This window comes from Cygnus olor, chromosome 26, assembly GCF_009769625.2.
Source record: "Cygnus olor isolate bCygOlo1 chromosome 26, bCygOlo1.pri.v2, whole genome shotgun sequence".
Taxonomy (NCBI): Eukaryota; Metazoa; Chordata; class Aves; order Anseriformes; family Anatidae; genus Cygnus; species Cygnus olor.
In genome coordinates, this window is record NC_049194.1 from 5,080,215 (window position 1) to 5,107,862 (window position 27,648).

Genomic DNA, 27,648 nt, shown 5'->3' on the forward strand with positions numbered 1-27,648 from the left:
CAAGGGAGTGGGGGGGTAACGAGGGAGGGAGGGAGGGAGGGGGACCGGGTTTTTTTTTTAGCCATCGTCTCACCCACAGGCGCAGCCCCCCAGACACCCTGTTCCTCACCACCCCAGGGCCACTGCAGCTTTCCCACGTGACTGACCCCGCGCTGTTGTGTGTACTGATCACCACACATTGGAGGGGGGGAGGGAGGGGCACGCTTATCTTTACCAAAACCCTGTTGTTCTACCCCGAGAGCGGGGCTGAGGCTGTGCTGAGGCTTCTGGGGGGTGGGGTGGGGGTGGGGGAAAATGGGAACATCTGTGGCTGCTTCGAAGCATTTGTCCAAACCGAGCATCTCGGGAGGGAGAGGAGGCCCCAAATTGCACGAGGGGCTGTGCCAACCCAGGGGGGTGCTCGCCCTGCCCTGCCCCAGCACCCATCGGGCACCTGCGGCCCCGCGGGAGGGCGCAGCGCCACGGCCCCGCTTCTGCCTGAATTCAGGATTGAACCCAGCTTTGGCTTCTGGGCTGCAGCAGCCAGGGCAGCCCCAGCTGCTGCCGCATCCCCTGGCCGCGGTGGGGAGCGATGTGCAGCGTTTGCCCTCACTTCCCCAGCGAGGCAAAGAAACAAAACAAAACAAAAAAAATCGCCTTAAATCTTCCCTGGAAGCAGACCCTTCTCAGAGCATCGGCTCAGACAAACCCAAGCAGAGGCCGAAGAGGAGCCGTGGAGGGGCAGGGACATGGCCGAGGGCGTTTGCCTGACTCCAGCTGCTCACCCGCTGCCGCCAGCAGCTGCAAGGGGGGGGCCAGGGCTGCAGCCCCCAGGACTCGCGCTCCTTCCAGCACGGAGTCCAAATACTGAGATTGTACGTGAGGGCGTTTGATCCATTGCGAGTTTAGTTACTGCTTTAAAACAAAGTGTACAGAAATGGCATTTAAATTTCTCTGATGCTTCTTTGAAGCCATAGAACTTAGGGGCTTCTGTTTGTTTTTTTTTTTTTTAATAAAAAATATAAAATAAAAATAATAATAAAAAAAATCTTTAAAACCCTCCACTTTTGTCTGTGTGTCAATGCGTGGCCCCAAGGGTGGGACACGGATCTGCACCCCCTTTTCCTCTGCAGCTCAACCAGTAGCGTTTGCCCCATGCCCCACGTGGGAGCTGCCACGGCCCCTTTGAGGGCTGGTGCCTCAGCCCCAGATATTCAGGTGCCTTTCCTGCTGCTAAACGCTGCTGAGCTGCAGCTGCAGCCCCTTGTTTCTTTTTCATGTGTGCAGCAGGAGCAAAGGCCAGGGGTGCTCAGGGGAGCAGCAGCAAGGCGATGGCCCCAGGCAGCTCCCTGCTCGGCCCAGCTCTCCCCCAGGCTCCCCGGGGGTGGTTTAGGGCTGAGGCTGGAAGTCGATGGACACAGCTTCCCCAGGGCAGAGCTGTAGCTCAAGAAAGGAAAAGAGCAGGAAAGAAAAGAGCAGAAAAGAAAGAGCAGGAAAAGCCAAGATGGGGCCTCGTGCCTCCTCAAGGGCGGCGCTGGTGCAGTTGCAGGGTGGGAAGAGGCCAGGCTGAGGGTTCCTGGGGAAGAGCAGCAGGGAGAGGTCTTGTGATTCTGGTTCATCCATCCCAACAAAGATGGGGTTTGCCTGCACCATGCTCCACCCAGGGCCAGCTGAGGGCTACAGCCTGACTCAGGGCAGCCCCAGTCCAGGGCATCACCAGCACCAGGCTCTGGCACAGCCCCGAGGTGCTGAGCAAGGCACAGCCGCTGCATGCCCATCAGCTCTCTTCAAATCAGGAAGAAACTCTGTAAAGACAACCTGAATGTCTTTATTGATTTCCTATTTACAAATCACAAAGCTGGCCAAAAGCAGAGTGTGAACACTGAACGAGAGCATTGGATACATTCATCAATACAGCACTGGAGTCGAGACAGTCCCAGCTCTGCTCGGAAGGTGACATGGTACAACAGAACGTCTCATACTTTTGGAAACAGGCAAGTCCAACAATGAATTACATTCATCTATCTACAAAAGCCAGAATTGCATCAAACTGCATAAAAGCCGTAAGAACAGAAGTTGCTCAGGTGTAGTTCAGAGTCTGACTCCTCTCCCTCCCCGACAGGACAAGCAACCAGACCTACCTTGTGGCTTGAAAGCAGGAAAGGTGAATTTGGGAAAAGAAATTGCATAACAAAAGAGCAGTAAAAACAGATGCTTCAGGGACAAGCCAGCAAGGGCCCATCCACCTCAGCTGAGCTAGGTTACAGCAAGGCCTGCCTTCAAGTCCCGCTCTTTCGATAGCCAAGTGTGCAGCTTTGCTTCTTTCGTATTCCAATTATTTTCGCTATTGCCACCTATATACAGAAGTGCCCGAGGTGCTGCACCCACCGCAGCCAGCCCGTCACGGGGCTCATGCAGGCCCCAAGGTGGCTCCGGGCAGGGAAGCGAAGCTGCTGCTGCCTCTGAGCGGAGCGGCAGAGGCAGAGCGCAAGAAGGGGTGCGTGCCCCAAGGGGCTGCCCCTCAGAGGGCAGAGCTCACCCGTGCTGCCAATCCGCCTCGTGACACCGCTTGCATTGCACAGAGTCAGGTTCAATAACTAAGTCATGGACCCATCAGATGTTTTTTTTTCCTTTTTTTTTTTTTTTTTTTAAAGTACTGGCCATATTAAAAACATCCTACCTTGAAGCAGGCTTACAATATACACATCTTACAACGTCTTCCTAGAGAACGTAACACACTATCGACATCTCTAATAGCTACTGATTACGAGGTGCGGGGTGTTCCTGACCGTATTACTGCTGCATGGCTGACAAGGAGACACCCGGCCGGCCACAGGCTGAGGACAGAGCACAACCAGAGGGAGCAAGGGGAAGAGACGCAACTTCCCCAGCGAGCGAGCAGACACTCAGCCATCTGCATCAGCGAAGGATGACCAGGTTTCAACTTCCAGCAGCTGAACAAGTTGGCAACTGCCACCGGGCCAGTCCGGGCAGCCTCGTGCGCCCAGGGCAGAGGGGGAGGTTTGCAAAAGGGAACCTCAGCTTTGAGGCAGCACCACAACGTGCCAGAAAATCCCACGCAGACTTTGGAGGGCTCTGGACACCCTGCCAAGATGTCCTTTAGTTACGGCTTCCTCTGCAGAGGAAGGGGAGGGGAAAAAAAACAGCCTCCAGTGGGCAGCGCCTCCCACCTCCTCCCCACAGGGCACCTTTACCTACTCGGCTATGGCTGAACCTGCTGACGGAGAAAACAACCAGTCCTGAACGGGTAAGAAGGGAGCTTATTTGCGATTACTGAACTAGCCAGCCCAAAGCCAGGTGATGTTTGGAAATACCATATTTTCCTCCTGCGCCTGTCCAAACAGGCACACTGCAAATATACACCGGCAAACAGAAAATCTTTAATGTTTTCCTAAATTGTTCCATAAATCCTCGTCCATCTGCTGCGTTATTAGGTAACAGGCGGTTGCACATCAAGCCTCTTCCTATTTTGCATCAGGGCAGCAGTGCTCTGAAGCAGCCTAGGAGTGGGTTAGCAATGCACAGAAACAAACAAAAAAAATAGAGAATGCATTGAAACGTGCATGAGAACAGCAGCAATACACAGGAACATGGGGGCCAGGTGAGGCAAGTTCCCTTGCTTGCTCCAACTGACAAATCCCATCACTATCTGCAAACAAAGGATTTGATTAGCACAGTAACGACTAGTACAGATTTCCCTGCTGCTAAACGCTGCACGGGGTTATCTGAGTATCACCCATCATTTTGAACACCATACGGAGTTTGGAAGAAGCACCACGGGACTCAGCACAGCAGCTGCCCCCAGGAGAGGACAGAGCCTGCCCTGCCAGAGCTGCTGCCCCTTCCCAGCCCTGCAGGGGAGCTCACCTCGCTGTCACCAACTGCCCAAGGTAAAGGATTGTCACAAATTAGTGAGAATAGCATGAAAACGCTGTAGTCTCTAGAGGCGCTCTAGTTTTGAGGTCTCCCTCAAGACCATGTAGTGCTGAAACAGCAAGCCTCAGGGAAAAGGCCACTTTCTGTCACTTTTTGAAGGCGGCTGCACGTGCTGCAGCCAGCAGGAGGGGACATGCCAGGCGCAGGCTGGTCGAGCTCTGCCTTTGCAGTGGTGTTGCCGGCCAAACACCGCAAACCGCTTTGCCTCAACTGCTGCGCTAGAGCAGAGGAAGAGGGGCCATACAGCCCCTGTGTCTTTTTTTCTTTTTGCAGGATTTGTTCCTCACAGCAAGTGTAACCACGACCAGAGCCACTCGTTTCCATGCTTCTGACTGGTGGAAAAGCATCTACATTCATTACAGTCAAAAAAATGCATGTTGTTAGATAGGATTAATCAGTAAAGTGAAAAATGACTAGCCACAGACAACCTACAAATGATACTGGTAAACCAGTTAGTCTGGTATGGGATAGCAGCAGAATCACTAGCACAAGGCAAAACATGAGCTTTGAAATGGTTTTACTGAGACCTTTGGCTAGTGTGGCTCCAATTGGTGTGGTCAAACTCAGCCAGAAATTTAGTTTGGAAGGTCACGGGGAAGAGAACAGAAAAGTCCAGAGCCAGCTCTGCAGCTGCACTATGTGTAGAAGATGATCTCTGGGATTTGTCCATCCTCCACAGAAGTGCCGTTGTTATTCCCAGCCGCGTAGCAGAACGTAAAGCAGGTTTTGGCTCCTGTTGTTGGTGATTCATGGATCACTTTGCGCAGTCCTTTGGTTCCATAGTGGGAATCTGGACCCTGCAATGGTTACAGAAGACGAGAAGAATAAATCAAGACAGAGATCGCAGCCCTGCTGGACCCTGCTGCCCAGGTACGCTCCACCCAAAGCAATGAGCTTTGGAAGTCTCAGCACCTCCCTTTTCTTTCTGCTTCTTTAGATATTTTGAGCAAAGTTCTCATCTCTATCAGAGCTTAACACTGCATTTAACCAGATCTCAACAGTTCATTAACAACTTTTTTAAGCCAGTGCAGACGGGCTCTGGATTACACGCATACAGAACTGACAGTTTATCTGTGTGCACCAAGAAAAAATCCCCTCGCTTCATCACTAATACAGCTTGTTAATTACTGTACACTTACTAGACAAGTTAAAAACCAACTCTGAATGCTGATGGTCAGTGTGCACGTTGCACCACCAGGTGAAGGTCTCCAGAGGAAGCCTTCAAAACTAAACTCACCTCACTGAAACACGCAGAGAGAGTAAGAACCACATTGCACTGAAGAAGCCTGCTTTCACCTATACTTATAAGCCTCTCTTCTATCCATGCTGCCCCACTACAGTACCTTTAGAGTAGCACATGCTGTATAGTTGACGTTGGGTAAAATCTCAACAGGTTCCTTGAACATGACCCGGAAAGTGTTTGATGATCCATCACAACTGAACCCCGTGTCATTCTGCCCCAGGACCGTGTTACTGTCTGTGTGGATGATCTGCAAGAGATGTGTTAACTTTTAATCCGTACAGTTAGTTGAAAGCTGCCCTGCACATCAGAATCGGCACTAGTGCAGGCGCGCCGCCTCTGAACCACACTGGATCTGAGGGACTCGGTAGTTTGACCAGTTCCACCACAGCTTCAGAGCCCTGTTGCGACTGCACTATCCCCTTGCTTGTGCCATCACACACTGAACAACAGCGGGCTTGCATCCCGGAAAACCCAAGACAAAGACATTCCCCTCTTTACCCTGAAGCGTGGCGCAGCACTGCAGGTGGCTGTTTGCTTAGACCTTCACTTCCTTTTAGCCCCCGAGAGCTCAGAGGCACTAGAAAGAGACCCTGGCAGTTTAGGAAGCACAGATGGACTGTGCTTGTCACATCAGCTGTGTTGGGGTAACTTTCCTGGGGGCAATTGCTCTCACAGGATCCAGACTCAGGCATGTTACTTACGTACATCCAGAACAATGTGCACAAGACTTGTATAAGACAAAGTCTTTCAAACAGCTTTTAATGGACTTCAGACAGCTGTGTCAAAAAACAAGCTCCCTAAGTCCTACTCGCCATCTCAAACAGGTGCACACTGGCACTGCACAGGCCCAGCACACTCACTGCAATTGTTTTCTTCTCTTCCCTTGCTGAAATGTGACTGCTCCGCTGCATTTGTACAGCCTGGAGCAAAAGCACAAATGGTAATGCAATACCCGACCACTGCTGCAGAATCAGCCTGCCTGCTTGATGTAGGAAAACGTGCATGGCTTTTCTCAAACTGTTTCACAACTCTCCTGGACGTATTTTCAAAGGCCGTGAACAGACTTGGGGAGATACTGCAGTGGTGCGTGCAATGGGAGGCTGCATCAAATTGAGAGCAATAATCCCTCTTATCCCCAGTGCCCCATCTGGCCCACACTACATCTGCCAACCACCCTATCTATAAAACAAATGCAGTCCCTTCCAAGTTAAGATTGTTGCATACTCACTAAAACATGTAAAGTAGTCCCCACAGTAGCAACGATTTTTGACGTAGTACAAAGAATTACCTGTATATTTACTTGGTAATCCGTTGGCCCATGTATGGATCCGTATAATCCAAACCCAACTACAAATATCCTTTTGTTTACTGAGAACCTGCAGGAACAGATCATGTAAGTCAGACCAACTTACCACTCCTGTACTGAAACAGTACGATGATGAAACACAAGTATCTTCACTCACTTTAATTTCATATCTACTATTTAATCAAGCACATACTGCAGTTTCAAGTGCAACTCTTACTAATAACTGAAATCCTTTACAGAAACCATAACTTGTAAGCTTACATCTTGGACTGTCCTAATGGGCCAGCAAGTAAATTTGTTTGCCCATGTAAAATGCAAAGCTGCATCATCCCATCACTGGGCTTTGGAGTCCAGCTCAGAAGCACCTTGAGGTTGCAGTATGATGTCAGCATCCAAAAACACCAGCCAGGCAAAGGCAGAGTAGCCTGCAGAGCGTGGAATAGCGCCCACCTCACAGCAGCAACAGTCTTTCAAGCAAGGTAACAGCAAAGACCACTTACAGTGTCATTAGGTATTTCACTGCTAAGCACTGGAGGAGAACTGTTAATGTGCTTTTGAGCATTGGCTGGATATAGCCGCAGGGTAGCAGCTAACTGCACTCAAGATTTACCCAAGAGTAGAAAATAAGAGTCAATAGCTCCTGAATGCAGGAATCCCTGCTGCCTAAGACGTTAAGGGCAAGGATATTCACCCCCCTGTTCAACTCTTATCTTCTCAGCTAGTAGAAAGCCTCAGTGGCTGCCGAACTGCCAGCATCCTTTCTTCACCTGCCCACCAATTCTTTCAGCCCTGTGTATTCCAAGGACAAACACTGTGGCAAGCCAGAAGCCACTGTACTGCCCCCTGCACAAAATATTCAGTACTGAACCACACACAGGCCTGGCTGAAGATGGACAGACCCTGATGCTGTCAGCAGCTGTGCATAAAGTCAAATACAAGACCTCTGAATGCTAGACCTCAGAGCAGTAAATGTTTGGAGCTAGCAGCTCTTCCAACTGGATCTCTGGGCCAATCTGGACCCTTCCAGAAGGCTGACAGCACTATTGATATGCGAGGGAACCACCAATGAAGAACCTTGAGGTTTTTAAAGAATTGTATTCATGCAAGTTCCCTTTTCCCCCAAGACAAGGAACAACCTGGAAACAACCAAGGCTTTTGGGATACTTCCTGTCTTGCTCTAACCACTTGGACACTCAAGGCTTGCAAACCACCACCACTTGCCATGCCATGCTACGTCTCTGTCACCATGGCTGGACTTTGCTGTTTCTCTCCCAGTTTAGGTATAAACAAACTAGATGTTAGCGGAAAGGCAGGCGCAGCAAGCATTTTCATTCTAATCCCTCCCTCCAACAGGCAAGATTAAGGGGCTTCAACAAACCACGTTTACACTTAGGATACAGCAGGGAGCTGACCTGATGGAGCACTGGTTAGTCAACATACCCAGGCACAGGAGGAGGCTGTAAGCTGCCTTGCAACCAACCGCTACATGCCCATACAGCTGCAGGAAGCCATTTGAAAAGGAGACAGATAAATCCACCAAGAGGCCTGTGCTCGAGGGCCACAATTGCTGCAAACCTTTGCCAATACAGAAGCAAAGTGGCAGCCTGCAGCTGCACATGCAGGTTAATGCGTCTGGTGAGGCTTTTGCCCAGCAAAACGCTTTCTCTTTGTGATTTGCATGAGGGTTCATGTGGCAGTCAGGGTCTAGCACATAACCTTGCAGGTTTAGGTCTAGAGTAGGCTGAAAGCTCAGTAAACATGAATCTATCAGCAGCAGAATTAGCAGAGAAGCTGACCTTATCCTGTCACTAGTCCCACTGTACCCCCAGCGGCTCTCCACCTGCTGGAAACGGCTGATGCTGCACTCCTTCCCCCGCAGGCAGCAGCGTGGTCGGTCGATGAACTCCACCCGTGGCTTTGGGTTCACTGTGAAGTGGAGGAACAGGCTCACCACCTCCCGGTCCGTGAGGATTCCCGACTGGGCAGGCCCTGCAGAGGAGCACGAAAACCATGAGGTGGTCAGCCTTCACAAGCTGAAAGGGATACTCGCGAGATTTCAGGGGTAGGAGGCACACATGACTTGCAAACGAGAGCATCAGAAACGGGATTTCACTGGCATGTCCAGAAATTAAGCCTCAGACAGAAAGCGCTGCCTGCCTTTTATTTGCAGGGTAGCAGTGGGCTGCGGAGCCTCTCTGCAGAGCACATACGTGATACTGCAATTAAGAGCACAGCTCCACAGAGCCAGAACGCATTTGGCTAAAAGGGATGGTTTAAAAACAATCATTCGGCTAATCCTTCCTCCATCCCCTCAGGATATGATAATACAGATAAGAGGGATTTTCATACATCTACACTGGTATTTTATAATATTAACGTTAAGACACCATGGGAGCCCATGAGGGGTAATGGGAGGGAATCTCACCTGGCCACCATCAACTTAGAAAGAGGAATATTTTTCAGTTGAGACAAAGGTGGTTCAGTTCCTGCACTGCTTTGACTCCCTCCCTTCCTGGGGCATTCGAACTCCGCTTTTTTTTTTTTTTTTTTTTTTAAAAAGAAGATTCTTTGCCTGCTTTTGTAGAACCTAGAAGAAACACTAGGGATTTTTAGCGTGAACTGAGACATTCTCATCTTTGCTCCAGTAACTAGATGTTTATTCCAAAGAGATGTTAAACCCAAGCTTTGGAAACAACTCCAAATACTTTCAGAAGTGGAACTGGGTAAAAATTAGTCCATATCTCAATTCCTTTAGCAAATAGTAAAAAGTTGCTCTGCATCTCTATTTGTGAGAGGCTTTCAACGCAAAGACCACTGGTGCATGGTGGAGAACTGAGTGTTCTGTAACATGGAAAGCAAAGCCTAGCTACTTTTTGGTCCAATGTGACTTGTAGTTGGTTAAATTCAGCAAGATGTGAAAACTGGGCCCAGCTGCATACTCCTGGCCGGTAGACATAATGTGGCCCAAGACTGCAATAGGTACAGATGAAAAAATTAAAGGAAGAAGGCTGTAAACAGATGCATGAGCTTGTGGATACTTTGCTCAGCAAAAATTAACCATCACTGATCAAGTCTAAACGTATCCTGTGCTGCTGCAATGCAATTCTCAAATGTTTCAAATTACTTGCTTAAAGGGGGAGTGACACATTTGCCAGTTAAAACGTCTTCACGCAAAACTCCACGTTCAATACAGATTATACCATAAGCGGGTGAAACCACCACCCATACCATGCCTTCCCCCTCACCTCCCCTCTTGGGAGTGAGCAGCAGAGGGGAGCCATTTCCCTCTCCTTCCTCTGCTGGGGTCACCAAGGAAGTCCCTCAAACACTAAGGACGAAGCTGAAGCAATCCCAAGGTAGGAGCTTGTTGAAGGGACAGCTGACCTGTGCAAGCACTCAGGTTTGGTGTACTGGAGTTTTGTTTGTTCATCTTTCAGATTGAAGTGGATGGAGAAAACTTGAAAAGTTTCTCTCAAAGCAAGAAGACAGATCAAAGATCCCAGTCCAACAAACAGCTGTGACAGCCAGTATAGGGTGGGGGCATTCCCCACTCCAAGGCTTCAACCCAAATATGCCAGAATTAACACATTCCTCCCACTGAGATGGATTTACACGAGATCTGAAGGGAGGATTGAAACAAAAATTCACAGCTCAGTACACGTAATTACCCTGCCTTAACACCATCCAGGAGGATGCTCTCTTCCATCAAGCCAGACTGCGAGCCTCTGACCCTGCTGCAAGCTGCTGTTTGGCACAACATGCAATGCAGGAACAGAACGTGCTATGTTTTCACTGAGTGCCAACACAAAGGAAAAAGCTACTAACTTCGGATGAGCAGATCCCTGTCTCCCTGGCCAAGCTGTTTCTGAAGAGATTCATGTCCCTAAATCCACACCACTGCTGTGACAGGCAAATAAAGTGAGGGCCAAGTTTTAAGCGCAGATTTACTTTACTAATATCCCTCTTCATCTAGAAAGATGCACATTAACTATCAATCAGCTGATGCCATCTTTGCCTAAAGAAGAAATTCACAAAGAAAATGGCTTCACTGACTCCTGCTTCTTTGTACAGGTAACTGTAGCATAAAAGAAGTTTCAGCTTTGAAAATGGTTCCATGGTGTCTTTTAGCATGAAAAATGTTTAAGCCAATTGCCAGTTTTCAATCCCTGAAGAACCGCCAGAGCATGAAGTCAAAAGACAACAGGCAATGAAAACAAAACTCAAAAAATCTTTAGTCAAAATTGTTAAATGCATTAGACATCTTTTAGACCAAGATCCTACTGTAAACCTGAAAAACAATTTGAGAAAAACTAAATACCACCAACCCTTCAGCTCAAAGAACATTTTAAAAGTTTTTCTTGTTATGAGGCTCTGCTCTGAATGGTATCAGTAAAACATGGTCAACATCACCACTGGATTAGAGGCAACAGCGAACAGAGGGTGAGGAACCGTCCTCTTCTCTCTTGGGGAACAGGCTACAATCAACAGCAACTATTTGCAACACCATTTGCTTTGTGTAGGTTATATGGTTGGAAACGAATGCATGTGAACCCATTTATATCTCATCTGAATGAGAAAGTAACCATGTGAACATACTGTGAAAACAAATGAGGAGGTACGATCCTACTTGCACCTGAGGGAGCACCTTTAAAAACAAGATGATCATGGGTGGAAACAGCATTTACACAGCAGATTCTGTAGGTCAGTGTGAATGGGGAACAATCTCAAGTTTAAGTTACTACAGAACACACAGCAAAAAATCCACTTTCATGTACTTAGTCCTCTGTAGTTCAGAGGTAGCAAAGACCAGGGCTGCCAGAAACGCCTTTGTTCAGTTACCTGCTGCAAACTCCTCAATAGTCATCAATGGGAAGCGGATAAGAGAAAGCGCTTTGCCCAGTACTTTCCGCTTGTTCTCTGGAATCACCTGAAGTTGCTGCCGTTGACACTCAGCCTCTGACCAGCGAACCACTGCATTAAACAAACGAACCTCCCGGATCCCCAAGGTATCCCTCTCCAGCACCGCAACCAGGGTGTCTGCAAGGCAGGACAGACAGGGACAACTTTAGGCACTAACCCGAATGACCCGGTTTTACCTAGTCACAACTACCACATGTACAGCCAAAACAAGTGAAAGAGAAGCAGTTGAAAAAACAGCAACTCCCAAAAGTGCTGCCTGCAACCTATAAGGAAGATATATCTGCATATTCCATAAGCAAGTAACTCACCGGAGCAGCAAATAGTGCCCATTTATTTGGTATGTTAATGCAAGTGCAGTAGAATAAATTGCAACTTACTTGACGTGAAATTTGGATGAAGCAAGCAGCACACAAGCCAGAAGGTTACCTGCATCTTACCTCCATATTCCATTTCATTAGAAGAAGGTTAAAGTCTGAATTTTAATGTCTATTAACTGTGCCCAGCAAGTTTGGCTACTGCATACGATAATTAAAATAACCAGTTCTTGCTTCCAAAAGCGCAACACCTTTTTAACTCCAAAACCTGACGAAGACTCAGGGAACACGGCCAACTCCACAAAAGAGGGCAAGTTACACCCACCCAAAACCTGCCAACATCAACAGAGGAAACAGGCTTTGTATCATGCCCAGAAAAATCAAGTTGCACCAAAGTAAGCAGATTCCAGGATATTTCTGCAAGTGAGCATGCTCTTTTGCAAATGCTTCGTCTCTAGCCACTTAGTGCCAGGGACTGTTCGTTCAACAGATTAATCCAGAACAGCAAAGCTACAAAAGAAAAGCACCAAGTATTAACCTGTAATAACTTTAGAGCTTAGCCTGTTATGAAAGCCTGCAGAAGACGGAGGAAAAAACGCTTACCTAGATCAATGTCTGTAAACCCCTCTGCATTGATGGCATCTGATGTGTTCTTGTCTATGTTCTCTAGGCAAAGGCTGGCCAGCTGAGGCTCATCAAAAAGTCTTGCCTAGTAATGAAGAAGCAATCATTAACATAAAAGGTATTTTAAAATTTACCCTGGGTAAGGACGCTCCCCGCTCCCCCAGAGCCCATCTTCATTAGCAGTACTTTGCCTGACTGCATCACGAATTCACTGGGCTGCAGCAGTCTTTCACAAGCATTTAAGCATGACAAGGCAAACACTAGAAAAAAAAAATCTGCATTTGGCATCTGTTCTGTTTTAGCTGTGCATGTCTTCAGGCACGTCTTTGTTTCAACATCACGTCAGTTAACACGACTGTAGTGCTTTCGAGCACCATACTGACCAGGTCAGCTGAACACAGGTAATTTTTACTACATCATTTTTATATTTAGAAGAAAGCTTTGCCCAATGACTCCAGGCCTGCTCGCTCTAAGGATATGAAGAGGTGGCTTACTCTGTAAGAACATAGTCACACTCATCTCATGTATTAGCAAAATGCCTTAACAGGCACACAGCTCCATCCCAGAGATGCACAAAACCCTGCAGGGTAGGCAGCCTGCTTAGTGCATTTGCTTATTTTTACACAGAAACATCCACTCCAATCTAGTTACCTTGAAGAACTCCCCCCAAAATAGGGTACTAGTCCAAACCAAATCTGTACACAGCTCGGAGAGTTGCTCAGGATCTCTGTACCCGAAGTCCTAATATTTCACTCCCCACCTCAGATCCCCCCTCTCCGAGACCACAAAGGCACGTTATCATCCCTGTGCCTAGCAGAAGCAAAAGCAAGGTGGGAACACACAAAAGGCACCAGGATGACTTCTTATCTCCAGTGCTTTGTCTTTGCTATTTAGGAAGGGACCATCTTTGCACGACACCTAACATTATAGAGCCACAATACTCGGGGACTTGAACCGCCACAGGTAAGGTTTAAAACCTGTGTTTTAGGCTGGGAATTCAGTCACTCACAGAGGCTCCGACCCTTGGGCATCTTCTGCTTCACCCTTGTTCACGGGCTGTAGAGTTCAGCAGAGTCCACCTTTGACGTTGAGACCTCAAGCACAAAGAGCTGAAACATCTCAGTGTTGTGATGGGCCAGGGAAGTCTCACCAGTTGTCCCCTGCTCCTGGGGCTGGAGGCCTGCCAGCGCCTCGCGCTCTTGGCATCCAAGAGCTGCGACTGACTCAGGCTTTACTACTGGAGTGGCTCTCTTCTGACATGCGAAGGACTTACATTACAGTCATGGAGTTCTCCCCCAGAGCTCCTTCAGGCAAGCTATTACGTCTTGTTGATCAGAATGACATTTGCGTGTACATCTGGCATGAAACCACCGTGTTCACTATGAGACACAATCGATTAGGAAGGCTGTTTGTTACTTATATTTCTGCCAGAGATTAGCAGTTGCTTGAAACACCATTACTGTCGTAGTTGCCAACCCACAGGATTTAGCAAGGATATATGCAAAAGAGTTTTGGGATCTTAGGCTCTACAATCAGCTGTCCACAATCTTAAGCCTGTTGGGAAGTGTTTTGTACAAGATACATCTCAAATCTTGAGTCTGTAATTGACAGATCTGTTGCAAGAAACAGAGGCTGATTTTCACACTGAAGGACCAGATCTCAGAGTCTCTTGATAACAGACTCACTGAGTGAGGAGCCTCATGCAGCCTATCACTGAGATATGCTTCTGAAAGAATTCCAGCCTCAGACATTTAAGAGGCTCAGTATATCGTGACAGCAAACATACAGTGGATATGAATCATCAGTGATAATTAATCATAATGGATAAGCCCTAAGCTAATTTCACAATGCAAAAGGAAGCAGGAAAGCCTGTCCCCATCCAGCATTTCAGCTGCCCCAGCACAGCTGACAGCGCCAGGCACTATCTTGGTTTTGATACATGAAAAACTAGTACCCCTTCTTGCTTTGCCAAAGGAACTTTGTGAATTGTAAAGAAGTTACTGCAAACCTAAATGCTACCTTGCCATACCTGAGACGTCAGGTTGTAGAGGGACACCACGCCACAAAATCCCTACATAAGGAATACCACCAGTTTACGTGTCTAATTTTCATCAGGTGATGGTGAGCCCAGGATGCCTCTTCAAAACTGAAGTCAGTAGGAGAGATCGCTTCTCAGCTTTTGGATAACAGCTCCCGATCTTTCAGATTTCAGGCTGCAGAGCCCAAAGATCAAGACCGCTACAGCCAAAGAGTTACAATTGTCCCACGGTGAATCAGATGGGAGTGCAAATTTGGCTACCATTACCCAAGCAAGAACCTTTAAATCTTAAACCTTTCCCATGAAGCGGAATGTGGTTCCCCCATGTATCAGAGGCTGCCTCACCCATTTATGGCATGTGGAAAAGAGCCAAGTTTTTTTAAAGAAAAAAAAACCATTTGTTAAAAGAGACAGTATTTTACACTCAAGCATTAGACATTTAATGCAGCAGAAGCTGAATCCTCAGCAGCCAAGAGTATCTACAATGGCAGTGTAAAGTAGAACCACTTTGAGAACCTGATCCAAATATTTAAACTCATATAAAATCCCAGCCTAATCACAGCAAACAAGCAAAGAGCTCAGCTGCTCTAAGCCAACACTGCTTCAGGCTTTGCAAAAAAAACTGCAGGGGGACACTGCCACTGATGCAGTAACTACAGTCACAGCCTGAAAGACGCTTATACTCTGGACAAGGAGGAAAAGAGCCGGCAGCCAGCTATACTGGGCAAGGGAGGACAATCTCTCAGAGCCAGACCACTTCAGTGCACTGGTTCCCAACTCAGGGCATCTGTGAAGACTCTTCTGCAGGGTTTCTTTAACATCAAAAATCACAGCAGCTTTCCTGAGCAGGCTGATCAGAAACAGTTCTCCAGAGCTAGTCAAAAGTATGTCCATTCCCTAAAGGAAAAACTCAGCGCCCACAATGCATGTTTGGTTCGTGTTCCTACACCACCCAGAAGAGGGTGTCCCTGGCAATGTGACAGACGCTGCAATGCACAGGTGACGGCATGGCTACACCGTGGAAGTCACTGGTATGTCATCAGCTGTTAGCAGAGAGGGTGGCAGAGATCAGAAAGAAAAAAAATGAAGCCAAGGAACAGGAAGGATAGTGATGCTAGATTAATCAACCTGAGCGCAAACCTGATCTTCTCCAAAATAAGCAGAAGCAGTAAACACTGGCTTCCAGTTTGCTACTTAGAAGAGTCAAACACAAAGAGACCAGTCCAACCCCCAGATAAGAGGGAAGGGCACACAGACATGGAGTCGACCTGAGTCAAGAAACACAGTTGTACTGCGACTCCATGCCTGCATGCCTCCTGTACGGCAGCAGGGTTAGCTGGAGCAGGCTGAGGAAGAGATTACTTTATCTCTAACAGGTAGTGGCCATTTCCTCTCCTATGAAAATTAGCCAACCAAAGCGCTCTTGAAGGAGTTGCATTGTCTTTTATCCCCATTCTGGGGGAAACTATTGCAAAACAGCCCTTCAAAGAATGTCTGGCCAGTTAGATGAAGTAAGCTTTGCACGGAGAGAGTCCTGAACCCGAACAAGTGAAAATCCTCTCATTTCACTTTTCTTCTTGGCAGATGAAGTTTTTCCATCCTGTTAATTTCTTCCCCAGTTCACACATTGGATGGAATCTCCTGCCACACCAAAACAAAAAGCAGAGCTGAAATGGCAGCAACACTTGCTGTATTTTATTGTTCCTTATACGAACCTGCTCATCAGCACTACGTTCCTGTAAGAAAAATCAGAAAGCACAAAACACAGAACTGCTCCGTTTTGGACAACCAACTCTCTAACACTCAGAAAACTTCTATTTTCTTATTCTGATGGACGCCACTCAAGAAATTTAATCCAAATGACTGCAAGCTCACCTGTGTTAACAGCATGAATGCATTGTCTGCTCGGAGGTTTTTTTTAAGAAATTCCACACAATGAGCTTCCAGGGCTGGAACCGCATATTTTTTAGCTGTGTAAAGCGTTGTCATAACAGTCTCTGGTCCGATCTGAACTTCGTCTGAATAAAGAAATCTGAAAGCACACAAACAAACATTGCTCTGATGTAGCCAGTAAGATAACGAGGTATAAAAAAAAAATCCCTTGCAGTTCATAAAAGCTTATTTGTGCTTCTGCCCATCAGCCTGGCCCCATTTTTTGAGAGATGGAACAGTTTTTACATCCTTCCCACTGACTCTAGTTTGTTTTTTTTAAACAAGCAAACAAAAATAGCCTCGAGTTGTGCCAGGGAGGTTTAGGTTGGGTATTAGGGGAAATGTCTTTACCAAAAGGGTTGTGCAGCACTGGAAAAGGCTGCCCAGGAAAGTGGTTGAGCCACCATCCCTGGAGGTCTTCAAGAAACGTGGAGATGTAGAACCTAGCAGCGTGGTTTAGTGGTGGACTTGGCAGCACTAGGTTAAAGGTTGGACTGGATGATCTTAGAGGTCTTCTCCAACCTGACTGATTTTATGACTCTATGAAAAAACACTCCTTACGGCATAACTTTTAACGAATAAAACAGAATGAATATCTGTTCTAGCAACTCAAACTGCCTCACATCCCACAGCCAGTGAGCTGCTTAGCCAGCCACTTACACCGGACTAGAGCATTCTCTGGCCAAGTGCAGCCTGTGAATTAAAATTTTCAACTGTTCAGTTAGACTAAACAAGGACAAAAATTAAATTCTGCCTGCCTACTTCAGAAGAGAGGCTCCATTATTTTAGTTCCAATTCAAAAGTTATCAGAAGCAACCAAACATATACATCTACTGCAGATGAGAGATGTTTTACCCATGTGACACTTGCCCTCATCCCTCCGCTTTATATGCTAAATCTTTGTTAAAACAGTTTTGTTCCATTATACAGGTGTTAAAATACAGCAAGAAATATAACTTAGGCGTAAAGCAAGAGTTAATTACGATGAAAAACAAGGACTGCCACACTGCTAGCAAAGCATCAGCCTTCACAGTTAGGCCAAAACAAGGACGCACATTCATACCGCATGGAAAAACAAAGGTCTTCATAGGAAGCCTGCCCGAGCCTCCTCATACCCAAGCATGCTGATTAGAGACAACAGGAACTGACAGGCTGAATTCAGTAAAAACAGTTACACATTTGATGTTAGTCCTAATCCCATGCAGAGTTTTTGTTTACTGTTTTTCCTTTAACCAGTCAAGCATTTGCCGATCAGGGTCTGAAAGGCACCAAGCAGGCTTTAAGCACAGACACGTAGCATTAAGCCTGTTAGCAGGGCTTGGCGTTCCTGTTCCACGGGAGATTTTGGAAACTCCAGCCATTTCTTCTCCTGCATTTCTCCAGTGGCCAGGGGAGGCACAAGAGCACGTCGTGCTGCAGCTGGTCCTGCAGGCTTCGCGCAGCTACAGGGCTGCTCTCCTGCAGGGACTGGCTGCAGCACGGCCACGGAGCTCCTGGTCCTCCAGCAACAGTGAGGGTCAGGATGCAGCTCCAGGATGCAGAAACAGAGGGGTTTGGAGGACAGGGACCGCTCTCAGTGCCACCGAAAGCAGGTTTTTGTGTCGCTTTAGAGCATCCGTTAATAACGGCATCAAGCCACTGGCTCACAAACGTGTTTTGCACACATCCCTTCACCAGTTCTACTTTCACTACACAACGCTGTTTATTACAAGCTTAAAAGAACGTAGTTGTGCAAAAAACAACTAGTTCCATTTACTGCAATGACTACATTAGTAACTATTTTTACCGTAGTCTAAACTGTACGCTAAGTGGGATAAGAAGAGATGCTCAAACTGTGAAAAAGCGCAGCATAGTTTAAAAGAAGATTCAGACTGTGACCTCAGAAAATCAAAATGGTTCTTTTGGTTACCATTTAAAAAAAAAGGGAAAAAAAAAAAAGAAAAAAAGGATCTCTTGCAGTTACGGCAGACCTGTTAAAGGCTCCTAGCCCACAAACACAACCTGGTGCCCAGAAAGGGCCTTGTGCTGAGCGTTCAGGATGGGCAGTTTGTCTCTTGATCCTGCAGCATTAGGTCATGATCCGGACCAAGTCCAGAGACATATATAAGGAGCAGCTTCCACTTCGGATCAGCATTTTGAGGGACCGGTAGAGCTTGGTAAGCTTCCTACAGGAACAACACCCACGCCTCCTTTGGCAGTTTTAAACAACGAGCTTAGTTCAGTTCTAGATTTAAGCACCTAAGATATCACTGGACTACAGGCACAACTGCTGTAGCATTACTGCAAGCTTTAGAGTCACTGTGGCAATCCACACAATATTTCTCTTACAAAATATAAACATTTCTGTTGAAATCCACTGAAACAGATCATCTTAGTCCTTTCAGATGACTGTTCTCTTCCAAGATCATACTGTTCTTTTTATGTGACTGTTGAAATTTCAATACTGGCAGGGTAACAACCCGATTTGCCTCTAATTCGCTCGATATTTTAGCCTTGCTAAGTTTTAAAGACAGATGCTAACTCTGTACTCCACAGAGATGCTCAGAGACAAGCTGCTAAAGAGTCATATGCCAGTTGAAGGGATTCCCCATGTGCCGGTGTCTGGTTTAAAATGAGCCAAAGGGGAGGGAGCTATGGGCTCCCTGTTATTTCTGGCCTATCATCCTACAAAGATCAACTCTAAAACCTTCTAAGATAGCACAGTCATGACCTAAGCACTTTCTGAAGGTAAAGCAAAAAGTGTGCCAAAGCTATATATAATTATTGTTCCCAATAGGAAGCAAGCAGGGAACATGTCAAGAGCACGGTATTGGAAACCCCGGGAAGTAGGTTACAAAAATCCTATAGAAATGGGACAATGACTTTCCAGCATACATTCAGGATTGCTGCTGGATGTTATATGGCACCAGCCAAGCTTAAAGAAATCAGTGAATAGGACGTTACAGCCCCTTCCTCCTCCTTCCCCCAGCACGCAGACTGACAATACATGCTGGAAATGGAAATTCAAAACCGGCTCTCCAAAAGAGGAATAAAGCATGCTCAGGGGGAGATACCACACAGAATGTCTGACACTGATTTCACACCCTCGCTTACCTGTTATAACTTGCTCATATGCCCATAAGCTGAGCTCCAAATATTTGTAACTTACGGACTTCTAAGAAGATTTCTTTTCCCCACTTCTTTCTAACAGCATTTGGATCAAATCAAACCAATTCATTTGCAAAAAAAACGCTGAGACACTGTCTAAGCAGGTATCAACTTTACCGAAAGGGCCGGCATGTGAACTTAAGCCAACTGCCCGTCAGAACCCTTCCCTATCACTGCATTTTCATGGCCGAACTATATACAACTACATATTTACCAAACTAAGTTTATTTTTGCCCATACTGCAGATCAGCAGCGGGAGGGCGTAATCATTTAATGGCTGGTAAACCTAAAGATGCAGCGAGTCAGATACTTTTGTGCAGCAGCTAATCTAGACTTTTACCCAGGAAAAGGGAGATTTAGCACCAGCATTTAAACACCCTCAAACAGATCAACAAAGAGGCATTTTACTTCGAAGCATAACGATCTCCACTTCACAACATGGTTCACTGCTTTCATTGAAAATACCCTTCTCTACAATAAATCTGTTCATTCCGGTTACGCTGTGTGTTAGAAGCAGCAGCTTACTTCAGCAAAGCTAGGAAGGCAGCAGGCTCCACATCAGGCAGCTCAATCTCTGTAGACGTTGTGGCCATTCCACCATTAAACATTGCATCGAAGACTGCACTGCCCACAGCCAGCACAAATCTGAAATTAAAAAAATAAACAAACAAAAAGCTCACGTTAAACCATACTCGCTTGCAAAAAAAAAAAAAAAAAAGATCCCAGGCTAGTTGCTGTTCCCCAAGGCCTCCCCAAGGGAGGGCAAATCGCTCATAGTGGTAAAGCAAAAATGTTTTGCAAGAGAAGGGAGTGTCAGACTTCCCTTCTTTTACTGAGAAAACACCAAAGTTGCAAAGAACTTCATTCTGAGCCCAGTCGCGGTATACAACATTGCAATGGTTCACCAAAGACAAGATTTTGTGCGTCGTGGAACAGAATATACGTGGCTGCTTTACAAAGCCCTTGTAGGAGCCTACGGCCGCTTGTGAGGTTGAGAAATTAAGAAACAGCAACTTAAGGAATTCAAGTTCTTCCAGCGAATAGAGCCCAAGACTTGGTGCGGTTCCCCACAGTCACGGACAGAAAATATTTACAGAAAACTTGTCACTACACATTACCCACCTCCTCACGTCTCCCCAGAGAATCCTTGATTACAGCAGCGCGCGCAAACCACGCCAGCAGCGTCCACGGAGCCGTGGGCACCAAACCTGCTCCTCACTCAGCTTAGAGGGCAGGCAGACCCCGACGGGAAGCAAACCTGTGCCATGAGGTGCCTGCAAACCCTCTACACGCTGCTGTGAGTTTACATGGCGATTAACAGAGGAAGGCATTTTTATCAGCCCTAAAGAAATAGGAAGCAAGAATTCCCACAAAACAGATTTGAGACCAAAAATAATCTTTCGGCCCTCTCATGTAAACAAGATGATTTCCCTCACTGATAAACACCAACTCCTGTTTTAGGAGGAGCCACGGAGCTGCTGAGAGGCCTGTATATATCTAAGCTACTGCCTCCGTGCCTTAGAAAAGCACTTCTGAGAACTCCCATTGTTTGAAAACTCAGAGACGAGTTTTTCCGAGGAAAACCAGCTTGTTCCTGGTGGCTGCAACCACGCAGCTCCCTGAAGTTAAATAAAGCAAGGGCCACGAAGGTCCACCTCAGCAGCCCCCACCTGGCCGATGAGCATAGGGACATGGAGGAGACGAGAGTGTAGAAGCGATGACTCCGACCACTTCCAGCTATAAGGAAGAAAATTCAGCAGCTCTCGCTGCAGCAGAGTTTGAAGCATGCTTCAAGGAGAGAAGTATCTGGAACTGGGGGCAGAAAACCGTACGTGACAGAAGGCACGAGACAGAAACCTCCAGCACTCGGACTCCAAGGAAAAGCCCATCACTACAGGGGAGCTTTGGTTAGATTTTACCATGGTAGGAAGTGACACAGCAGCTCTTCTTCTTTTCCCCTCTCCACATTTTATTTAAAATTTTTCATTTTCTCACTTTTCACTCTGCCCCCGTTCAGAGCAGACCTTCCATAGACACAACAGGGAGAAGCGCTGTAGACGTGCCAGGCTTGTTTGCTGTGATGGGCTGCTTGGCTGACGAGCTGGGTTGTATTGTTTCTAATTGGGTAAGAGAGCTAGGGACAAACCACACTGGTTTAAAAAAAATATATGCACATGCATATTTCTATCAAACAATTCCCAAGAAAAATGTCAAGAACAAATAAGAAACCTCGTTCACAATACTAGGACTGCCAGATGAAACAAAACTCCTTGTTTTTACAAAAGCAGTGACGGTGGCAAGACAGTTGCTGGCATTATTTGCTACAAAAAAAATTAACATAAATAAATTGCACTCTAAAATTTTCACTTTCATAGCCAGCATAGTCTACATCCTCAATTAGCGGAGAGCCTTCAGAAGCATTCTGAAAAGGGCACTCATTTGAAAGAAGCTGTCCAATCCTTGCTTCCATTTCACTCAGTGACAAGTCAGCTTGATTTTTTTCACACTGCTGAACCCTAAAGGGATCCCAGTAGGTGCCAGAAAGATGCACAGCACTCTGAAAAACTGCAAGACTACAGCTTTTGGAGTTTCCTTAAAACATTAAAGGGACACAACTAAGGTAAGAAAATCCCTCTCTCTTCTTGGCATCTCCTTACTCTTGCTAAAATGAACACTTAAACCTATTCTGAAGACTCTCCAGGAAAAGAAGGAATGTGCAACACGTTCACATTTGTTTCCCCAGCTGTGCAGGTCTGCAAAAGAGAGAGCTGGGTTTGTTTTGGAGGGGAGAAACAATTATGCCAAACTGGCAGAGTAATAGAGATGTGATAGTTTTTTTCTCCTATTTTCTGAAGCACTGTAGCAACCAGCGCACCGCAGGGCTCTCCCCTGACCCTAAGGAGCGCTGCCCGATGCAATTATGCAAGTCTCCAAAGGGAAATGCAGGTACCCTAAGCTCCCCGTAGTGTCCCAGCTTTGCCAAAGAAAGAATCCAAACATTGAGTGTTATTTTTAAACAAGTGTGGTAGCAAAACAAAGTGAGCTACTGAAAAGATGCAGAGAAATGAGCAGAAGCTGAGCAAAACAACTAAGAAAGCAACATCTGATTCCTCATCATTTCCCCTGCACACATAAGAATCAAAGTAAACTGGCTTCCAGCAATAAAAGCAGAGTCAAAGGAGCTTGGATGAGATGAATAATTTGACTGTCTTCACAAAGATCCAAAGCTGACTCTGAAGACTTTTGGAAGCCTGCAAGAAAACATCTTCATTACTCTGTTTACAGCTCCCTACCCACCAGTTTTTTTTTACTGCTTCCTTGCTCACCTTGGTATCTCCACTTGTCACCTCCTTAACTTGTATACCCAACAGTCCTGCCCCCTTTGCAGGCACTTACAGTTCAAAATGAACCATTTGAGAACCATGACTATCCCACCACTGCATACCACCTCCCTGCTCCATCCGCTCCACTGCGGAGAAATCTTAAAATACCTGTATCAGAAGAGCTGACACGGGAACAGAGCAACACATGATGTGAGGGAGCTCTGCAAAGCCCTAGGTGACAAGAAGCTAATGAACAACGATCGCTTGCTGCATCCTTCCAGCGCAAGGAGCAGAGCCACCAGGTGAAATGAGGTCCAAAGACCCCAAGAAGCCCTTCAAAACACACCTCCAGGAGCCGGGCAGTAGTACAGCCCGCCATGCGACGCTGCAGGCACGACAAGTTTATACACATCCAAGAAAAGACGGGACAAGCTCAGAAGGGAAATGCCTGGAAGAAGCTTCCAAAAAACTCAGCCTGTCTCCGAGCTGTGATTCTCCCAGGCTGAAGCATACGCAGGGGTGCATTGCCGTACACTTGCCCCGTTCCATTTTGGGCCATGTTTTCTGTCCAATTAATAAGTATAATCACCCCATCCGTGCAGCTCCCAGCCGACAAGGTTTAGATGTTTCTAATCTCATTGATGTTGCGCATGATGCAGCCAGTTTGGAATAGGGCAAAAAAAAACATACACAACTTCTGTCTTACTGTCGAGCATAATCAATGCATCGATCTTGGCCACGTTGCCATCAAGTGGCATCAAAACAGCCTGCTCAGTCTGATGTTTGTTAGCCTTGGAATCAAAAAACATACGGCTGTTCTGCCTCCTTCACGGCAGATTCAGCAGCAAGAGGGAACAGGCTAATGGCGTGGAGACCAAGCTTGCTCCAGGGTATGCAAACAATTTCCACAGGGTCTGGAGCCTCTTGAAAAGAGGATGCCTGATCTTCTCAGGGCTGTGGATGCTTCCCAGGACAGATGCTTGGATAGAAGACCCTTCAGTCAAGCCCAGCACAGCCACTTATGCTATCTGTCTGCAAAGACAGCTTTCAGTTACAGCATCACAGTTTGCTCTTGGTGAGGTATCTGTCCCCTGTTTCTAGAGCTTTATAAGAACTGCTGAACTTGCCAGGCTCTCTTAAAAGCACCTAAACATACAGCTACGGTGCTCTTGGAAGCTCCTGCCTGCCACCACCACACGAGGACATCGCCACCTGTGACCCGCAATCGCTCGGCATTATGCCACGCAGCTCCCCGCACCTACAGCCACGCCATCCCCGCCTTTCTGAGGAGCCCGACGAGAGAAGAGCTGAGCTATCATCACGTCCAGCTCTTAGATTACTTGGGCTAACCAGGTTACTGCCAAAGCCGACAATTTGTACCACGCCATATTAAAGACCACAAGTTTCAGGGTTTAAAATAAGATATTGCAGACCATTCCTCAAGGCATCACCAGCCACTGTTCATGAACCCTATTTAGGGCGTGCTCCTACTGTAGCCACTCTTTATACCTGGCCTGGTCCGAAACCAGATTGTAGAAATACTTACCTGTTAATTGTGCACTATTTCAGGCACCTAGCATCAAAGTACATCATCTGCCCTCGCCCGCTGAAGCAATACGGTGCCTCTCAAATTAAATTCATTGTTGCTTTGCAACTCAATTCCAGCACAAAATATCTTCTGCTGTTAGGCTGCTGTGGGAGAGCTGAGCACAGAAGGGGTCTGGGCGGTTTTATTTTAAGCTCTCTGTTTCTGAAATAACCACAGTACTTCATGAATCATCAGGATATCCCAACTGTAATATCATACAGGCAAGTTTCACTAAAATCTATATAATCCGTAAGTGGGATGTCACAGCATGACACACTCTATTCTATCTTCACCACCCAGAGTTCCAGATGGATTTCAGAGCAATTAAGCAACGTTTCACTTTGGGGCTATTTTTTTTTCTTTAGCTTCATTTATTTTCCACTTATTTCTGGCTGAACATTGCCCCTCCCTATCTAGCAACCCTAGTTCTCAGGACAGGAGCAAGCATACTCAAATACTAATTAAGCTCCAAATTATCAAGTGCAGAACTGACACCCTCAACATTCAAACTAGCCCAGAACAAGTGTGCTTCAAACAGAAAAAGAGGAAAAAAGGGAAATCTCAAGGGAAAAATTCCAGGTGCACAAGCACATATGAGAAAAGCGATAGCCTGAAATTGCTTGGAGGGAGGCTCCCTTTGCCAAGCACGGCTTCTGAGCACACTGACAAGCCCTCCCCCATCCCCAATTAAAACAGGTCCTGCCCTCAAGTGAAAGACTCCTGCATTTGCTGTTTGTACATCTGAGCAAACCAGAAGGTACTCCCTGAAGCAGGGATTGTGAGTGACATGCAGCAGTTCTGTTACAAATCGAAGGAGCTGCCCCAAGAAGCCGCTGAATGTCAATCAGCCACATCCAGTCTGAATTACCCAGGTGGGGTAAATTCCCCAGCTTTTCAGCAAGCAGTAAGCTCCGAGCTGCAAATTCTGAAATGGCAGCTTGGCCTTAAGCATTTATGAACATACACAGGTTTCCTCCTGTCCAGATGTCATTCTCAGTACAGCTCTTTCAGAATCGCAGGTTTGTTTTGTAGTGGCGATTACCTTCCAAAATACAGGGCTTCAGCAACAATTCAATACCTTGTATTTTTTAAGCCAAATTTCTGCCACAACATTTTCCTTCTCAAATCATTGCTCTCTTCCTTCCATTCTCACGGCTCTCACAAATCCCTTTCTCTGTTGACAAAACATCCCTCCTTTCCTCCACAACCCACACAAACAAGGACTGCTTCCGAGTGAAATCCAGGGGTCCGTTTGTCCCTGCTGCACCTCTCTCTGCCGGCCGCTCTGCCAACGCACCTCTGTCCCACCTACCCTTCAGGGGAAAACACAGCCGGACACCAGACCCTGTCCTCTGATGTGGCAAGCGTAGGAAGGAACACTAAATCAATCCGAGGGTTCAGAGAGGTTTGATGCAACACCGGGCAGCCCAACTGAGGAGCAGTCACCTCTAAGCACGGACATGCAGCCAGGAACATGTGAAAGACCAACGCACGGGGCCCGTGGGTGGGATCCAGTGTGCCACAGGCCTGGTGATGCCGGCTCCGTCTGGGGGCTGGTGCTGGGGGCTGCAGCAGCGCAGAGCTGGGCCCGGCCACCGCGGCACCAGGGAGAACACGTCCCTGAGCTCGGTTACCCGACCCCTGCATTTGCTTTCAGGAGAGAGGATCCCTGTAAACCCCCCCGAGACACATCGCTCCCCAAAAGGTACCCCAGAAGCTCCACAGCAAACCCAACCCGCCCCCCAGCACAGCCCACGATCCCTGAGCAGCCCCCCAGGGCCCCCAGCACAGGCTGCAGCACAGAGGGGGCACCCACCCCCAAAACCCACGGCTTGGCCTGGCCTCACGGGGCCTGGGTGTCCCCCCCCAGAGCCTATTATCCTCCCCCAAATTCCTTCTGGGTCACCTGGGCCCCCTCCAGGGCCTACCTGTGTCTGCCCCCCAAACCCTGCTGGGTCACCTGGGTCCCCTCCCCGGGGCCCATTACCCTCCCCCCCAGAAACCCTGCTGGGTCACCTGGGTCCCCTCCAGAGCCTATTATCCCCCCCCAAACTCTGCTCGGTCACCTGCCCCCCCCCCCGGGCCTATTATACCCCCCAAAATACTGCTGGAACATCTGGGCCCCCCCCCAGGGCTTACTATTGCCCCCCCAAACCCCTGTTGGGTCACCTGGGTCCCCTCCGGAGCCTATTATTCCTCCCCCAAAAAACCCTGCTGGGTCATCTAGGTGCCCCACACGGCCTGCCTGTGTCCCCCAAACCCTTCTGGGTCACCTGGGTCCCCCCCCACATCCCATTACCCCCTAAAACCAACCTGGGACACCTGGGTCCCCAGGCCCGGGGCACCCTCAGGGGCTACGCGTTCCACTCCCCCCCCCCCCCCGGCCGGGTCCCCCCCCGGCCCTGCCGCCCCCCATCGCAGCCCCAGCGCCGCGTCCCCACGCCCCCACCTGTGGGCCGGGATGCGCTGCGAGCCGCGGCCCTTCCCCACCAGGAAGTGGACGTCGCTCAGCACCTCGTTGTTGAAGAGGAAGGCGAAGCGCTCCTGCACCGTCGGCTTCGTCGCCTGCCAGTTATACACCGGCTCCCGCTGCAGCGCCCCGCCGGGGCCGCCCGCCCCCCCGGCTCCCCCGGTGCCCCCCACCGCAGCCGCAGCAGCGGCCGCCGCCGCCACCGGAGCCGCCGCCGCCGCCGGGCCCCCCGCGCCGCCTCCGCCGCCCGCCGCCGGGTTGGCGGCGCCGCACTGGTTGTAGGTGAGGCCGGGCGGCGACGCCGGGGGGGCGCCGTTGGTGCAAGCGGCGGCGGCGCCGTTGCCCGGTGGCGGCGGCGGCGGCTGCGGGCAGGAGGAGGAGAGGCCCCCGGGGCCCCCGCCGCTCCCACCGGCCGCCATTTTGTGCGGCGGAGGCGCAGCAGCGGGCGGCGCGGGGCGGCGCTGCAGCAGCACCAGCACCAGGAGCGGCGGGCGGGACACGGCGGCGGCGGCGGCGGCGGCGGCGGCGGGCGGGAGGGGGGCGGCGATGGTGATGGCGGCGGCGGCGGTGGCGGGACCGGCGGCGGGGCCGGCGGGGCCGCGGCTGCTGCTGATGCAGAGAGCCGGGCAGCAGCGGCGCATGGATGGGGCACGGAGCCGCCGCCGACCGGGCCACGGGGCGGAGGGGGGGGAGCGGAGGCGGCGGCGCGGGGCGGGGAGAGGAGAGAGGAGAGGGGAGGGCGGCGGCGGCGGCGGCGGGAGGGGCCCCGGCGGGCAGGCCCGGGAGGGGGCTGGCGCTGAGGGGTGG

General features: G+C 48.6%; 1 protein-coding gene across 1 annotated transcript; it reads right to left on the reverse strand.

Moving 5' to 3' along the window:
- Positions 1-1,787: 1,787 nt before the first annotated feature.
- Positions 1,788-27,497, reverse strand: BTBD2 (BTB domain containing 2). Its single transcript, XM_040537922.1, has 9 exons — positions 26,821-27,497; positions 19,986-20,105; positions 16,257-16,413; positions 12,323-12,428; positions 11,325-11,522; positions 8,282-8,474; positions 6,468-6,555; positions 5,280-5,426; positions 1,788-4,733 (listed from the first exon to the last, which is right to left on the reverse strand). The coding sequence occupies exons 1-9, from the start codon at positions 27,480-27,482 to the stop codon at positions 4,572-4,574; spliced, it is 1,833 nt and encodes a 610-aa protein (XP_040393856.1). The 5' UTR covers positions 27,483-27,497; the 3' UTR covers positions 1,788-4,571.
- Between the last annotated feature and the right edge of the window lie 151 nt (positions 27,498-27,648).